General features: G+C 38.2%; 1 protein-coding gene and 1 long non-coding RNA gene across 3 annotated transcripts; one reads left to right on the top strand and one right to left on the bottom strand.

The window, feature by feature from the left end:
• Positions 1-3,887: 3,887 nt before the first annotated feature.
• LOC141590933 (uncharacterized) lies at positions 3,888-6,118 on the bottom strand. 2 transcript variants are annotated; one of them, XR_012520551.1, is made up of 4 exons: positions 5,905-6,118; positions 4,990-5,279; positions 4,382-4,466; positions 3,888-4,224 (listed from the first exon to the last, which is right to left on the bottom strand). It is a non-coding gene; the product is annotated as an uncharacterized LOC141590933 (long non-coding RNA). The 2 variants fall into 2 exon arrangements; XR_012520552.1 differs by having other exon boundaries at positions 4,382-4,461.
• Positions 6,119-8,049: 1,931 nt separating this feature from the next.
• LOC141589824 (uncharacterized) lies at positions 8,050-8,526 on the top strand. Its single transcript, XM_074410447.1, has one exon. It carries the CDS (start codon positions 8,050-8,052, stop codon positions 8,524-8,526), a length of 477 nt encoding a protein of 158 aa, XP_074266548.1.
• The last annotated feature ends 9,954 nt before the right edge of the window (positions 8,527-18,480 follow it).

Raw genomic sequence — 18,480 nt, 5'->3', positions numbered from 1 at the left:
GTCTATCCTATAGAAGTCTACTCTTAACATCAAAGAGGTATGTTTTAGCATTAGAATTGAATTTGCTCTCACATCAAACTTATCTATACGGCTTGGGATTAGATTGAGAAATCCATTACATTTTGTACATCCGATCCCCCTTACCCCGCAATTTGCGGGAGCCATTGAGGCACTGGGGTAATATTGTTGTTGTTGTTGTTGTTGAAATAATTTAATTAGTCTCACTATTAACGGATATATCTGTCTAGAGTGAAAGACGGGTCAAATATACTTAAAGTGGTGACATTTTTGGGCCCTATCATGCAACTTGTTGCTTGTCTTATTCTTAAAGTGAGTGAATATTTGGCTCGTCTATAACTATAGACGGATATCTCCCGTTTATATTGAGAATTTGTGGAAGTAATTATCATGCATATATGGCCTTATATGGGCTCTTAGTAAACTTCTTCTTCGTCCAAAATAGAGTTCACTCTTAAGTATTACTTCCTCCATTCAACTCCACTCTACCACTTTACTTTTTCACGTTTGCCAACACGCGTTTTACGCACTAAATATCATTAGCTACGTATTTGCAAAAATTATAGAAGTTAGATATTTTTAATGTACTCGTAACTACTTTTTCACGTTTTATCGCGTGTTTTAATGGAGGAAGTACATGTTCCAATTATTACCTTTTTTGTCTCGATCATTTGTTCACCTTTTGAATTATTATGAAAGGTATTTAAGAGAAAAATAAATAAATAATTAGGACATACAAAAGAAGTACAAAGAGCAAACGACAATCATGTTGTTGGGTTGAGCCGTACAACTCTAATCTCACACCTTAAACTCTAGACGTCAATATTCAATAGTAGATATTAGTAATATCTAATATATTTTGATCGCTTTAAAATTACGATACACTCTTAGTATATGAAGTAATAGACTATTACATACTAAATTGTAATAATGGAAAAGCGTTTTTACATACAAATAGATAATGTCTCCTAATCCTACTTCACTAAATATTCTATAGTTCATGAATCACGTAGTCGTCAAATTCATATAAAGGTGTGTCGAGTTTCCTACGCAATGAAGATTGTACGGAGTAATATTTTAGTAACATCTAATAATATTGGGTATAATAAAATCAGTAAAGATCATGTGTCTTATTTTTGTGTTCCATTCATTGTCCCGCTCCATTTATCTCCAGCTATGAACTACAAAATAAAATCATCATACGTACTATCAAAGTATACTACCAAACTCCCGAACTTAATTAAGTTTGAGCTTACCTTATACTCGTAGATATCATAATTGATCTGTTTTCTTGTTGTAAACTCTTCAAAAAATGATACTCCACAATATGCGACCCATTAAAAAAAAAAAAAAGAATAATGTACGTACTTTGATCCATGAGATTAATTATATTCATAAAAAAAACTATATAATAGACCAACACATAAAAATTGAAGTTAATCTCCTTGGCAACTTTGAGGGGGAAATTTATCTCAATATTTGTCCATAACTCTAAAGACTTGTAAAAGTAATGGCTTATTGATCACATACCTTCTCCCGTAGAATTAATTAAAGATCTGTTCTAAGCACGAATTACAAAACCTTGTTACACACTCAATTTAATATTATACCTGAAATTTCAACAAAATTACACTATTAGTATATTTGACAAATCATATATAATTGCAAGAGAAACACGCACTATGAATCTATGATATATCGATTAGTGTAATAAGCAAATACGGTATTAATACAATAAATAATATACACATCAATAAATAATATACACATCAATATAGGAAAAACAAATCTGAAAATCTAAAAGAGAAATAAGATGTCGTTTGGTTTGTAAATTATGGAGTATAAGGGCTAGGTATTTATATTGGATACAAACCTTATATACTTTGTATACATTTAGGTATTTAAGTGCTAATATAAGACCTCTAACAACCAATGAGTGATTCCTAATATCATTCATTAACTTGTCCCACGAGCAACTTCTAATTTTTAGCATGTTGGACAACTTGAAAACATTATCTTTAATTAAATTTAAGTATTAATTTATTTAGTAGTTCTTAAAAATTGAGACTCTATTTGTGTTTTACGAAAGTTGGAGACTCTGTAATCGCTCGAAAAAAGCTTCCTTTATTAATATAGATAGATATATTGATTTCTTTCTCTTATTTGTCCACCTTATTTTCCACTAACTTTTTCATTTACCCTCCCATTTCATAACTACATTTATACAACAATGGGGTTCCCCAATTCACCACAAACATTTGGGAACATCCCCAAAAGTAACACAAATTGCCTTACTTTTTTTTTTTGGAGACCTCCCCTAAAAACAGTGGAGCCCCAAATAATGGGGAGGTTGGTGCAACAATGAGGATGCTCATTTGAGGAAAGACAAGGCAAAAGGGGAAGCTATTTCTCTCCTTTTGCGGATGCTCTAGGGTTTCCAATCATTGAAGTCCACGGAGTAAAATCGTTCCATTATTCACCCCAAAACGTTTTCACATAAATAACTCAAAGCAATCTACCAGGCGATCAAAAGAAAAAAAAAACCAAATCAATTTCCCAAAACTCTAACCGCCTAAACCCGAACACCACCACCATCTTTTCTTCGTTTCTCGCCGGCGGCCTCAGCAGCTCCCTTCAAGTCGCCGGCGAGAAGCTCCAAGCTTCCATATTTCGAAAGGGTTTCAGTGGTTGTCAGTCCAGGTTCCGTCTTTGTAACACTCCCTTCTTACCCGACCAAGTTAATTGGGAGATGTTACCATCTCGGTTTTCCGAGACGGTGAAATCGGAGTTGCAATTAAGAAACAATTGATATAAAAAAGTATTTAGTGGATTACATAACCATACATGAATAAATGAAATAAATGATACAACTCATGACTACTATACTATTCTAATGAGATGACACTCGGCTCCAAGTCCAAGGCTCGTCCCGTCTCCCACGTGACACCAACTCAACCTGTACTCAACCTGCTCCCTATATTTTCGGAAATATCATATGGATCGACACGGGCCATCCCGAAAATAGGTGACAATTACATAGACACACAACACGTCAGTTTCAATAATTCAATACGAGACACAAAATGATAAATAAACATGCAACATGCCAAAGATGTAAATGAGATACAATTACCATGTACCGGAACACGCCCAGACGTGCCCATAACCACCGGTGCCAGGGACACGCCCCACGACAGCACACCTCACACAAAGGTCCCGGGACACGCCCAGACGTATCGGGTCCGGAAGCCAACCGGATCCCCTGCCAGACGTCGTGTCTTACCCACATGTGTCCCTCCGTACTCAAGTCATTAATATGCACATCCCGCTTGGAGTGATAAGCTCCAAGAGGCGGCTCAAGCGTAAAATGGTCTCCCAACCGTCCTACGACTCCTCAAAAACCAAGTACCACTACTAACGACCTCCAATACAACACAATAATAATCACACATGGAAAATGTAATACAACACCAATTATACGACTCATCATGAACTCAATCTCAACATATCACTACTACAAAATAAGGCTATTGCAACACCACGAAAATATTGCAAAATGTCTTATAAATGTTGCCTTATACTTTAGGCAACACTTTTGAATGTGCTGCCTAAAGCTCCGTTGCAATAGCTTAATGCAACATTTAGTGCAACACTTTAAGAATAAAAGCAACACTTTTACAAAGTGTTGCAAGCGTTTTTATTATGCAACACTTTTTCGAGCAACACTTATATAAGCAATTGCAACACTTCTGTTATTGAAAAGGCAACACTTTTTTACTCAAACGCAACATTTTAAATGTAGAATAAAGCAACATTTTCGAAACAGATGCAACACCTTCGTACATTTTTACTATTAATAATTGACCAAATTTTAAAAGGCAAATAATTCCATTGCACCAATAAATCATAATTACATGGTTTATTACACTTCTTTTTTTATGAAGTGTAAGCATTATATTAAAGCAATCACCAAAAACCAATTACACAGATGTTACATCACTACTACCATCTAATACAAAAATTAACCTTAATAACAGATATAATCTTAGTGATATAAATTTCAAAGCCACATCACTAACAACAATAGAATTACTTCAATTTGACTGCCATTCTACTGTTGACTTCAATTTGAATTTGACAAATCAGCATCCCTGACCTTCCTTAGAGCATCTGCTGTTGTCTGCTCCTGCTCGGCTGCTCTTATATCTGTTCATCCAAATGTGGTAAAACTAAATAATGTTGAAACACAAATGCTAATACACTATAATAAAAGTGCAGCCTTCCGCAAAGAAATGGGTAAGTGGGAATGGTGAAAACAAGTATAGAGAAAAAAAGGTAAAATAAGTTGGGAATCGACAAAAACCTCGAGAACTTCAACCGCATTCAACTATGATATTGCCTCTTGTTCAGCAATCTTTGAGCATATTCTGCTACATTTTGCTTCTGCTCTAGACACATAAGGACCAACAAAATGATTCAATATATTCTATATAGAAATGATCTATTTGAGTAGGAATGGCCAAAAGAGTAGAAATCTGAGATCTAAACTCTGAATGCAAGTGCACGAACAATTGCCAGGTTGTATTTTATAACACAAGCTTATTAGAAAACTCAAGTATAGCTACATTTTAATTAACGCAAAAAAAATTTGATGCGAGAATACATGAATAACCTTAAGCACTAAGAATTACTAATGTAAAGATTTGCATGATACTATGAGAGTGATCAATTTACGCACTTCTGAGGTTGAATGCAAAAAACAAATGTTAAATATTTCGCAAAAATTGTCTTAATTTTAGTAGTTTTACACTAAATTAGTTACTATAGAAATCAAAATGAAATTAACTACTGCTGCCTTTGTTTTTCTACCACAAACATCTGCATTTATTCTCCACATAACTTGGCACATAAATTGGTTGTTGAATTATATCTTCAAACACAACTTCCATTTAAAATGTAAGAGACTTATACCTGCTAATGTATGGGTGACACACCAAGTTCAGCAATAATGCCTTATCCAGGCAGAATATTGCTTCTGTGTCCCGGCCCTTACATCCCTTCAAAAAAAAAGGGAAACTGAAAACATAATCATCCACAATCAATTTAGTAGTCGTGCAATCATGAACAGACTAAAAACGTGATCACCGAATAAAATCCAAGATAACGATAACGCTAAACAATATACTTTACCTTACATTTTGAAATTAAAATTAGCCTTCTACAATTCCGTAATGTCATCAAATGGGCATGTGGAAGCAAGTCTATAAAAGTTTCAGGGAAATAATTACAATTCAATGAAGCTAATCAAATTAGGTCATCGTATCAAATTCCAGAGAATAATTATATAGTGTGTGTGAATTATACATGTATATAAAAAATATGAGCTTTGCCAATAAGACTACAAAAGCAAGTGAGCCAAGGAGATGTTTGTATATCGAAAAGCCCCCTTGTTTTGGATTTGCTACTCATGTGTGACAGAAGACAGATGAAGGGTAAATTTCACAATCATGTAACTCCTTAATGTAGACTTTATACAACCTGAAAGATAAATTAATCTCCAATATATATTACAAAGAATTTTAGAAAAGTCGTCTTCTTCTCCTCCAAACACAAATAGCAAAAGTTTCCCATCAATTCAACCATCCCAACATAATCATTTACAGTGGTTATTCATAGGAAGACCACAAATTAATGCAAAAGTTTAACCTAATAAAAATACCCAAATTTGTACAAACCCTAATCTCATACTAAACAACCCCAATTCATCTTATATACAACTTATACACTGAAAATCAAATAAGTAGTTGAAATCCAAACCATTTAATATGGTCAAGATTCGTAAGAAAATAATTCGAATATATTAAAATGAACGAAAAAGAGATGTACCAACTTTAACCCGATGGATCGCAAGACGATGCAAGGAGGAAATGACATAACCAAGTTGCATGCAAGCAGATGACGGCGCCGGTAATCTGGGCAGTAGAGGAGATGGAGTATGAAGTTGACGGGGCTTAGATAGTTTGGATTGTGTTAGCGAGATTCCGAGGGGTAATTGGGTAAGTCAGATCGGTTTTTGATCGGGTCAACGACATATATCGGGTTCGGGTCATGTTGGGTAAGCCTACCCTTTTTGATCGAGTTGGGTTTGAGAAGGATTATCATCGGGTGAGGTCATTTCGGGTCAAATGATGTATCGGGTCGGGTTGGATTTGGATCGGATCATAATCGTGTCTAACGATTTTATCGCATAATTTCCATTTTTAGCCATTAAAATTAGTTTTTGGCCATTATTTGATATAATTACTTCGTTGTTAAGTCACATGTATCAAATTAAACACTAAATAGCTTTCAGTTTGATCAATATTAAGCTTATTAATTATCAGATCATCAATTTAATCTGGTCAATACCTGGTCCAGGTCGGATTCAGGCCACTAATTATCGGGTAGTGTCGGGTTATGGGTCGTCAACGGATCGGGTCACTCAGTTGGGTAAGACTTGCCAGCTCTATTTCCAGTACTCCTTTTGTGTGTGACAATATATTTACTCCTTATGAATATGATAATTTTATGTGGTTGCTAATATTTCATCTACTATACTTTAAATTTAATTTAATTCACAAGTCAAAAATTACATTAACATAAAAATTAACAGGACAACCTTTCTTTTTATGTTTGTCTCTATCAAATCGATTATAAGTGGCGTAGTAACTTAGAATGATCTTAACTGAAAATTGTGAACATTAATAAATACATTTTCTAAATTTTAATTAGCTAAATGCAATCATAGGAAAAAGGTATTACTTGATTTTACTGCAACACTTCCAAATAAGTGTTGCTTTAATATAGACGTAAAGCAACATTAGGATATAAGTGTTGCGTATTCTAGTAAAATATGCAACATTTAACAAAAAGTGTTGCATCTCTAGCAGGAAAATTGCAACACTTCTTTGAAAGTGTTGCCATTTATGGTGTAATGCAACATTTTTCTATCAAGTGTTACAATTATTGATGACTTTGACTCACATGCAACAGTTTTAGAAAATGTTGCAAGGATTGTGTTACAATAGAGTCATTTTGTAGTAGTGTATTATGGATATAATTTCCTCAAATACCAACATGATATCCAAATCGACTCACACATGAAATGATGATGAAAGACACACAAATATGCACGCAAAATATTGAAACCGAGTAGGATAAACCTACCTTTTAGCATTCTTCACAAGCAACTCGAATCCCATATGATTCTGTCTCGCAAGACCGTCTTATTCCAAAACAAACCATGTAATACTATTACACATACTAATTACTAACGAGTTACCCAAATCAAAAACTCCCAAATGTTAGGGTTTAAACTAAACAAACAAGGATAGATCTTAACTCACCAAATAAGAGGAAATAAGGAAGAGGATGAACAAATCACCAAATCAAGCTTGAATCCCATGGAAGTGTGTTTGTGAGGGTTCTAGAGAGAAGGGAGATGATTTGGCGTGAGAAAGAAGAAGATAGAATGGATAAGGGTTTGAGATTTCTTATCCCGTATTCTGATTCAGCGCCACTCGATCGAGTGCGAGTTCACTCGATCGAGTGCCACTCACTCGATCGAGTGACACCCACTCGATCGGGTAAACGCTTTACTCGGTCCATTACAGCCACACTAGGTCTAGTCCAGGTCACATTTGGTCTAGTGTACGGTCATACTTTCACTCTCGAGTAGGACTTATCTTATCCAATGGTCCTCTCACGTATCCCAAGGTACATTTGCGGGTCCCAAAAGGTACGGGCATTACAGTCTTGGTGGCGGTCGACTGTTACCTCGTTTTCCCGTCCTCCTTTTGTCACTTCCGAATCGGTGATACGGTTTCTTTGTGTTCAATTTAATTTCTATGATTTGTGGATAGTTTTCTTGCTTTTACAATTTGTTTGATATCAGTAATATTGTTTTGCTGCGTGTTTGTTAGGTGTACTCTGTTAGTGTTGTTTAATTGCTGCTTTTTCTAAACCTTTTCTATCAGTTAGATCGACTACCTCATGAATCATACATCTTGTGCCGAATTTCTTGAGTTCTTTGGTTATTTCCATGGTTGTGTCGGGTCAAAGTATGATGATAGCTTGAATCTTGTTTTTTCCCTTTTATATGCTTCCCCCATTTCTAAAATTCATACATTTAAAGACTTAGGCAATTATCTTTTTAGACAAAATCAGTTTGTCGAGGCGAGTGCCTGCTATGACAAAGCATGTCGTCTTTTGAGTGATGTTCTGAAGGATGGGTTCGATCTTGATTTAAACTCTCTTTCAAGCTTAGCAATTTATTTGTGTTTAAATTTAGCTGCTTCTGCTATTAAATTACGTGCTTTCGATGGGGCATTAATTCTATGCTCGATGGTGCTGAATTTTTATCCTCGACATGCCAAGGCCCTCTTTCGTAAAGCTGTCGCTCTTAGAAATTTGAATAAGTTACCTGAGGCGCGCTGCACTCTGGAGGAGTTGGTCTCGGTGGAGCCTTGAAATAAGGATATTCTTCGTGAGTTGGATGAAGTTAAAAAGCTTCATGTTTTTAACTTAAATGGTAAGTGTGTGGTGGACGATTCTTTTGAAGCTAATGATATTCAAAAAGGGAAACGACCTATTTCGCTGGTATGTCAAGAAGGCAGTGGCTCAAATAATGTTACAATGACTGAAAATTGTGAAGAAGAGAAATGGTGTGCTAGAAAATCTACTTCATCTACAATAGATAAAAATAATTTGAGTTGTACAAGTTCTTATCAATTTGACACCCTAATCCAGAACAAGAAAGATAAGAATTCGATCCGTTATGATGAGCCTGCTGTGGATACTATGTCTGTGCCTTTTGAGATAGGGAATCAAGTTGCTCGTAGTAGCACGAAGTTGTTGTCTGCTGATATAGGTCCTGCTCATGTAACAACCCGGATTATAAAACAAAGGAAAAACGTAATATAAAGTAAATATCAGAGTATACTGATAAAAGGGTCAAGATGGCGGAAATACCTGACCAATCTGGTTCGCTACTAAATCCAAAACCAAACTATTACATTATTCAAAGGTTCTCAAAACATGAAAACAAACTCCTAATTTATTATTCATCTCGCCGCACAGTACTTCCCCGACAAGATATCATCCAAAACAGCAATCATCTGAACAACCTGAGAATGGGGGTCGGCAATCAGTCGGGAGTAACTAGATGCTCTCCCAGTCATGTTTACAACAATTGAATATAACTAACAATCATTAAAAATTGAAATGCAAAACCAGTAAACATGAGAGACCATCTGTACTCATGAAAAACCCGACAATAACTTGCCATTAAACGATAACATACTAAGACAATCTTATGATATGATGACAACTTCAAAGGAAACATGTGACGACACGTGACAACGTAAACCATATTATGACCACGTGTGAACCATAGAACCAACATAACCACAATACTTGTGACCAAACCAGACCACCAAGCACAATGTATAGAGTGAACGTCGTTAGAGCGATTAACGAACTGCCTCTAACTAATGGAGCGTTTAACGAACTGCCTCCATTCAATGGTATGGGCCGATTAACGAACTGCACCCACAGTGGACCGATTAACGAATTGCATCCACACTATGTGTAGCGTATAACCACTGCCTACATGCCTAAGACCTGGCCAGACGTCTCGGTGCAATAACTGTACACCGAACGACACTCGGGGAACAGAGCGATTAACGAACTGCCTCTACTACCCCCCCCCCCCCCCCCGACCATAGACCATAACAATCATCCCCGAAGGGCAGCGTTTGTTCATTTCGATAGTATATAACTGATACTACCGTCATCTATACATCAGCCAACCAACAAATGCAGAGTATAACTGATTGTACCAAAAATGCATGAACCACATCATGACACAACTCATAGAACAGTGCAACTGCCTGTACAACTTATCATGTGAATAGAGTAACCAACGGCTCATGCAAACACAATGTTATACCACAATTAATTACAACTTTACATACGAAACAAGCACTAATGATCAATGTTATAGTAACCTTAACCATAACATGAACTGTAAACGTGAGGTTATACTAGCCTCGACTATACACTACGCCAAATAATAGGTGCAATAACGGTTAGATAAGGTGATTTACCGTTGTAATAAAAAACACGGAACCGTTATTAAATCGACCGTTGTTATTTTGTGACCACGGTTGTTTAAAAGGCGGAGCCATTATGAAATGTAAATAACGGGTTCAAATAACCGTAATACAATATTAAGAACGGTTCAAAAACCGTTGTCTATAATATTCAAACCGTGGTAGTATTAGTTGGAATGCTCTACGGAAACATATGACAACGGTTTTACTGAAACAAAACCGTTGTAAAATAGTAAATATGACAACAGTTTATGCTTATTGAACCGTTTTAAATGTCATGAATTCGACAACGGTTTATGCTTATTAAACCGTTATATTATGGATGAATATGTCAACGGGTTTCTATTTAAATGCGACCGTTGTCAATATATTTATTGACCACGGTTTAATTTTTAACTGTAATCGAATTTATAAATAATTTTTAAAAAAAATTGTTTTAGCGAGTTCAAAGAAATTCTTTGAAATGCTAATTTTTGCGATGGTTGGTTCCATTGAAATGCTCTTTGTAAAATAGCATTTCAAAGAAATTTTGCAAGATTGCAAAATTTCAATCCTGCAACATCAGAATATTACACAGATTGATCTATTCAACCCAACATCAAAATATTATAAACAGAGTGACCAAAACTAAATACACATGGCTCTATATACACACATACATAATGAGCGAACTATTTACACTCCGATAATGAAAGAAAATAAGTGGCCCACTTATTTCTCATGTCGGCAATGTCTTCCTTCGAATAGGTTGGATCTTTGTTGTTGATTGAAGGTGGGAACTACAAATCAAAATATACTTAAATCAAAATAGACAGAATAAGTGGAATATTACACAGAATTAAACCCAAGTTACGTTTGAAATAGTTATTAAAACACACTAACCGGTGACTCTATGTTGATATACTTTCGGGTGATAATCTGCCACATGGACCGACAACAGAAAAAGGCGCATTTTTTGCTGTCTGGTTGTTGTAGAGGAGACTATTATATAAATCACATACAAATAACCTAAATTAGATCAACCTCTCGCATAAACATAAATTAAATGATAGGAGTAATTTTTAAGAATACACTTACTTTTATCGTGACAAAAGTTGGACTTGATGCTCCAATTGCTTAAAACAAACTAATTCATAAATATATACAGGAAATTATAATTAGCATTTGGCCCAGTAATATTGATGGGATATTAAAAGGAGCCTAGTCTTCAAAGGTCATACAATAACAATTGACATTATAATGTAAGGTTGTAAACTTACTCAGTTATCATCTTTACATATGTCTCAGTGGCACTATGTCCGCGAGAGTCAATCCAGTACACTATGGTTTTTGTCACATTGATTGTCGTTAGGAGCCAATGCTTGATATGAAATATTGAAAATTGAACTGTTAGTTCATATACATGCATGTAAGCGTGTTAACAATTGAATAGAATCGTGATTCATTATAATAAAGTACTACACATACCGATTCTCATTGTATGGTGCAGTAGGAGCCAGGAATCAGGGCAACACTGATCAGGCAGCAGGCAACAGTTCCAGTCACACTACCCTATCAACAACCCCTGCCATGCCTGCTTTAGGAAGTCTCGGGTATCCGTACAAGTTCAACCACCAGCTGCCACCCTGGCCAGCTGAAACATAAGCCAACTAAGATCAGAAAAGTCCTAAGGAGCCAGGCCTAATTCACCCTGCAATCAAGAGAAAAACCAACTGAAAGTCAAGCTGCTGAAAGGGACATAAAGCATAAAGTAAATTGCCATTTCTGGCTAGACAAAGAAGGAGCTGTTGCTGAAAAACTTTTGCTTGTCTCTCCATATTTCAGATACCACCTCAGAGCCAAAGTCAAGACCCCCACTGCACCCATTCGTCCTTATACTCCCAGCCAAAGCAACACTGCAGCCTAGGAAGTAGCATGTCACTTTCAGTGCAGGATTTCTGTTGTTTTCTTGCAGTTTCTTTTAAATCATTTTGTCATCATTATAAAATATTTCCAGTACTTTATTTATGCCCTAAGAACGAATCATGGCCCTTGGATGAGATTACTAGGTTAAACTTTGTACCAGATCTCCAAGAGGAAGGCCTATAAAAGGACCTCTCCTCCAACTGCATTGAGGCAGCTTTTGATGAATATTAAACCTGAGTGTTCTCTCAATTTTAAATCTCTATAACTTGTGCTTAGTCTGTAGTTAAGAGTCAGGCCTGTTAACATCTTGTGCTTAGACTGTAGGTGTTGAACAAAGTCTGTTGGTAAGGTTCATTCAATCCTGTGCTCAGACTGTGGGTTGTGTGGTCTTGCTGTTAACTTGAGTTGGTTATTATCTGTGCTAGGCTGTGATAATTTCCATGTTAAGTTGTCCAAATTGTTAGCTTGTTTCCCTGTGAGTATTCTGTGGGATTTAAGTTGATAATTATATCCCTTGGTTCCCTCTCAGTCATCAAATAACATTCCTGTGTCAAGCAGTCTGATTCTTCCTCTCAGCCTGTCTTATTTATTCAACTAAAAATACTTAGAGTGTCTCAAAATTCCTGGAATTTTACTTAGAGTTAGTTTAATCAATTAACTAGCTTGTCACTAAGTTTCATGATTTTAGCAGGCCATTTGGTATTTTTAATTATATTCTTAAGTCTGTTGCATTTCTGAACAATTCAGGAAACCCTTGTCTAGGCAAAGATTGAGTCTTTTGTGTCAGGCCTGGGGTTTGACACTGCAATTTGGTAATCAGAGCAAGGTTTAACACAATTCCACCTTTGTGTTAGTCTTGGGTTGAAAGAAACTGCGAGTTTATTATCCCTACCTACAACAAAAACACAAAAAAACAACCATGAGTGAAGAGAGACTTGCTGGTATTGAGACCAGAATAGAAACTCTTGCAGGAAATGTGGACACACTACTCAATGTTGTTCATGTAGTAATGGAGAGGTTTCCAAACCATGATCCCAGGAGACAGCCACCTCCTAGAGGAAGAGGTAGAGGCAGAGGCTTCTTTATGGGAGCAGGGAGAGGACAACCACCACCTGGGTATGAATCAGATTCCGAGGAGAGCATCAGAACACAAGAGGAGGTTCCTGAGCACACAGACAAGCATTTAAAGGTAGAAATCCCTGAATTTTCTGGTAGCCTAAATCCTGATGATTTGTTAGAATGGATTAGGGATGTTGAGAAAATTTTTGAGTATAAAGGTTACACTGATGTTAAGGCCTTTAAAGTTGCTGTCTTGAAACTAAAGGGATATGCTTCTCTTTGGTATGATAACCTGAAACACCAAAGGATCAGGGAAGGAAAAGAACCACTTAGGTCTTGGTCTAAGCTTAAGAAAAAGATGTTGAGTAAATTTGTCACTAAGGATTACACTCAAGATCTCTTTATTAAACTGTCCAAACTTAGGCAAGATGAGAGACCAGTTGAGACCTACAGGGGAGTTTGAGCGATTGACCCTGCAATGTGAGATTAATGAAAAACCTGAGCAAAGGATTGCTAGGTTTCTGGAGGGTCTTGATAAGAACATTGCTACAAAGGTTAGGATGCAACCCCTGTGGTCTTATGATGATGTGGTTAACCTATCTTTAAGAGTTGAAAAAATGGGAAAGGCTAAGCTTGCAGTGCCTAAAACTACCACTAGACCTTCATTCAGGCCTTTTACTGGTGTCAGGATTGGTAGTACACCCAAACCTGCTGCACCACCTACACTAGATAAAGGGAAATCCCCCATGAACCAGAAAACCAACCCACCTGTGACTGAGGGAAAGATCAAGTGCTTTCAATGTCAGGGATATGGCCACTTCAGGAAGGGTTGTCCTTCTAAGAGGGCACTGACAGCAATGGAAGTAGAAGAGTGGGAAAGGGAAGGATTGGTTGAGTATGAGGAGGATGAGAGCCTAGTGTTAGAGGAAATGGAAGCTGAGGAGGAATCAGGCCAAGATCAGGTTGTACCTCACCCTGACACAGGGCACGGCTTGGTCTTATGGAGAGTTATGCATTCACAACAAGCACCCTCAGAAGCTGACCAGAGATCCCTGATCTTCAGGAGTAGATGCACAGTTCAGGGAAGGGTTTGTAACTTGATCATAGATGGAGGGAGCTGTACCAATGTGGCCTCCATCACCATGGTCAACAAGCTAAATCTGGTGACTCAGGATCACCCAAATCCTTACAAACTCATATGGTTAAACAAGGGAGCAGAGGTTAAGGTTGACAAACAATGTCTGGTCCCATTCTCTATTGGGAAGGTATACAAGGATGAGGTACTATGTGATGTTGTGCCCATGGATGCTTGCCACATGCTGTTAGGGAGGCCATGGGAGTTTGACAGGAACACAACTCATCAGGGAAAGGAGAATGTTTACAGCTTCAAGCATGAAGGTAAGAAGGTCACCCTGACCCCCTTACCACCAAATCAAAGAAACTATGGGAGCCCAAACATGCCATAAGAGATCAGTGGTGTACTGTTCCTATCTGAGGCTGCCATGATTCAGGAAATGAAACAAGAACAACCTGTGTTCATCCTACTGTCCAAGGAAGTGATTGAAAGAGAAGGTTCAGAGTTGCCTGCAGAAATTGAACCTTTGATTCATAAGTTCAGGGATGTCTTTCCAAAAGAACTACCTAGTGGATTACCACCCTTGAGGGGAATTGAGCACCATATTTATCTTGTACCAGGTGATGTACTGCCTAACAGACCTGCTTACAGGAGTGATCCAGCAGCCACCAAGGAGTTACAACACCAAATTGAGGAGCTTATGAGCAAGGGCTTTGTCAGGGAGTCTCTAAGTCCTTGTGCAGTCCCTGCATTGCTTGTTCCTAAGAAAGATGGAACATGGAGAATGTGTACTGACAGTAGAGCCATCAACAATATTACTGTCAAGTATAGATTCCCAATTCCAAGGTTGGATGACATGCTTGATGAGATGAGTGGTGCCAGAATTTTTTCCAAGATTGATCTCAGGCAAGGATACCATCAGGTGAGAATCAGGGAAGGAGATGAATGGAAGACTGCCTTCAAAACAAAGCATGGGTTATATGAATGGCTTGTGATGCCATTTGGCCTCTCAAATGCACCCAGCACTTTCATGAGGTTGATGACTGAAGTGTTGAGGCCATGCTTAGGTCAGTTTGGTGTAGTGTACTTTGATGACAAACTGGTGTACAACAGCAGCTGAGGAGAACATCTCAGGCATCTTGAAGTGATTTTTAAGATTCTCAGGGAGCAGAAACTGTTTGGCAAGTTGGAAAAGTGCACCTTCATGGTTGAAGAGGTGACCTTTCTAGGGTATATTGTCTCTGGAAGGGGTATATCAGTAGACCAGGAGAAAATCTCAGCAATCCAGTCCTGGCCAGTCCCTAAAACAATCACTGAAGTGAGAGGATTCCATGGATTGGCTTCCTTTTACAGAAGATTCATCAAAAACTTCAGTTCAGTTGTAGCACCAATCACTGAGTGCATGAAGAAGGAAGAGTTTCAATGGACTGACAATGCTCAACAGTCCTTTGAAAGAGTTAAGAAGTTGATGTGTGAAACCCCTATCCTGAAGCTGCCAGATTTTGATCAGCTGTTTGAAGTAGAATGTGGTCCCAGTGGAGTTGGCATTGGAGCAGTTTTAATTCAGGCTCAGAAACCAGTAACCTATTTCAGTGAGAAGCTAAATGGAGCTAAACTAAAATACTCTACCTATGACAAGGAATTTTATGCTATCATCAGAACCCTGATGCATTGGAATCATTACCTGAAGCCTAAACCATTTGTGTTTCATTCAGACCATGAGGCACTGAAATATATCAATGGTCAACACAAACTGAGTCACAGGCATGCTAAGTGGGTGGAGTTCTTGCAATCCTTCACTTTTTCCAGCAAGTACAAGGAGGGGAAGCAAAATGTGGTAGCATATGCTTTGTCAAGGAGGCACACCTTACTATCAGTCATGGGAAACAAGGTCCTTGGGTTTGAATTTATGAAAGAGATGTACAAGGAAGACCCTGATTTTTCTGAAGAGTGGATAACTCAGACTGAAGGACAAAGGGTTCCAGGGAGCAAGTATCTCTTGCAGAAAGGGTTCTTATTCCAGGGCAACAAGCTGTGTGTGCCTAAGGGATATTACAGGGATCTACTGATAAGGGAAGTTCACTCAGGAGGCTTAGGAGGTCACTTTGGAGTCCAAAAGACCTTGGACATCCTTCAGGATCAGTTCTATTGGCCCAGGATGATGGGAGACGTCCAGATTATTCTCAGGAGGTGTTCAGTGTGTCAGCAGGCCAAAAGCTCATTCCAGGCTGGTCCTTATACTCCTCTACCAGTGCCTGATAAGCCATGGGAAGATGTAAGCATGGATTTTGTTGTTGCCTTACCCAGGACTCAGAGGGGCAAGGATTCTGTGATGGTAGTTGTTGATAGGTTCAGCAAGATGGCTCATTTTGTGGCATGCAAGAAGACTGAGGATGCTGCCAGTGTTGCTGAGCTCTATTTACAGGAAATTGTGAAGTTACATGGAGTGCCAAAGACCATAGTGTCTGATAGGGACACCAAGTTCCTGAGTTATTTTTGGAAAACCCTGTGGAGGCTTCTGAAAACAAAGTTGTTGTTCAGTACATCTCACCACCCTCAGACTGATGGACAAACTGAAGTCACCAACAAAACATTGGGCAGGATCCTGAGATGCATAGTCAGCAAGTCCTTGAGAGATTGGGATTTGAAACTGTCACAAGCTGAGTTTGCATTCAATAGGGCACCATCTGCTGCAACTGGTCGTAGTCCATTTGAGATAGTCTATGGGGTTAATCCACTCATGCCCTTAGATTTATCCAGTGTTCCAAGAGAGGAGATGAACCTTGATGCTAAGGCCAGAGCTAAACAAATGCTAAAACTTCATGAATCAGTCAAGAAACAAATTGAAAGAGCCAATGAAAGGTACAGGAAGCAGTCTAAGGTCCCTCAAAGGAAGAAGGAATTCATGCCAGGTGATCTGGTCTGGATTCATCTAAGGAAAGAAAGGTTCCCATCCAGGAGAAAGAACAAGTTAATGCCAAGAGCTGATGGCCCATTTGAAATTGTTGAAAAAATTGGATCAAATGCCTACAAGGTGGATTTACCAGGTGATTATGGGGTACATGGTACTTTCAATGTGGGAGATCTCAGTCCTTACTATGATTCAGATGATGAGGAGGCTACAGGCTTGAGGACAAGCCCTGTTCAACCAGGGGAGGCTGCAGCAGGAGCCAGGAATCAGGGCAACACTGATCAGGCAGCAGGCAACAGTTCCAGTCACACTACCCTATCAACAACCCCTGTCATGCCTGCTTTAGGAAGTCCCGGGTATCCGTACAAGTTCAACCACCAGCTGCCACCCTGGCCAGCTGAAACATAAACCTACTAAGATCAGAAAAGTCCTAAGGAGCCAGGCCTAATTCACCCTGCAATCAAGAGAAAAACCAACTGAAAGTCAAGCTGCTGAAAAAGCATAAAGTAAATTGCCATTTCTGGCTAGACAAAGAAGGAGATGTTGCTGAAAAACTTTTGCTTGTCTCTCCATATTTCAGATACCACCTCAGAGCCAAAGTCAAGACCCCCACTGCACCCATTCGTCCTTATACTCCCAGCCAAAGCAACACTGCAGCCTAGGAAGCGACATGTCACTTTCGGTGCGATTTCTCGTTGTTTTCTTGCAGTTTCTTTTAAATCATTTTGTCATCATTGTAAAATATTTCCAGTACTTTATTTATGTCCTAAGAACGAATCCTGGCCCTTGGATGAGATTACTAGGTTAAACTTTGTACCAGATCTCCAAGAGGAAGGCCTATATAAGGACCTCTCCTCCAACTGCATTGAGGCAGCTTTTGATGAATATTAAACCTGAGTGTTCTCTCAATTTTAAATCTCTATAACTTGTGCTTAGTCTGTAGTTAAGAGTCAGGCCTGTTAACATCTTATGCTTAGACTGTAGGTGTTGAACAAAGTCTGTTGGTAAGGTTCATTCAATCCTGTGCTCAGACTGTGGGTTGTGTGGTCTTGCTGTTAACTTGAGTTGGTTATTATCTGTGCTAGGCTGTGATAATTTCCATGTTAAGTTGTCCAAATTGTTAGCTTGTTTCCCTGTGAGTATTCTGTGGGATTTAAGTTGATAATTATATCCCTTGGTTCCCTCTCAGTCATCAAATAACATTCCTGTGTCAAGCAGTCTGATTCTTCCTCTCAGCCTGTCTTATTTATTCAACTAAAAATACTTAGAGTGTCTCAAAATTCCTGGAATTTTACTCAGAGTTAGTTTAATCAATTAACTAGCTTGTCACTAAGTTTCATGATTTTAGCAGGCCATTTGGT

This window comes from Silene latifolia, chromosome 7 (genome assembly GCF_048544455.1).
Source record: "Silene latifolia isolate original U9 population chromosome 7, ASM4854445v1, whole genome shotgun sequence".
In the NCBI taxonomy this organism is placed as follows: domain Eukaryota; kingdom Viridiplantae; phylum Streptophyta; class Magnoliopsida; order Caryophyllales; family Caryophyllaceae; genus Silene; species Silene latifolia.
The sequence above is the reverse complement of the archived record's forward strand: the minus strand, read 5'-3'. Positions and strand labels throughout refer to the sequence as shown.

What these genes read in the sequence shown, in the direction of transcription:
- LOC141589824 (XM_074410447.1), top strand. Translation starts at nt 8,050, where the DNA reads ATGAATCATACATCTTGTGCCGAATTTCTTGAGTTCTTTGGTTATTTC.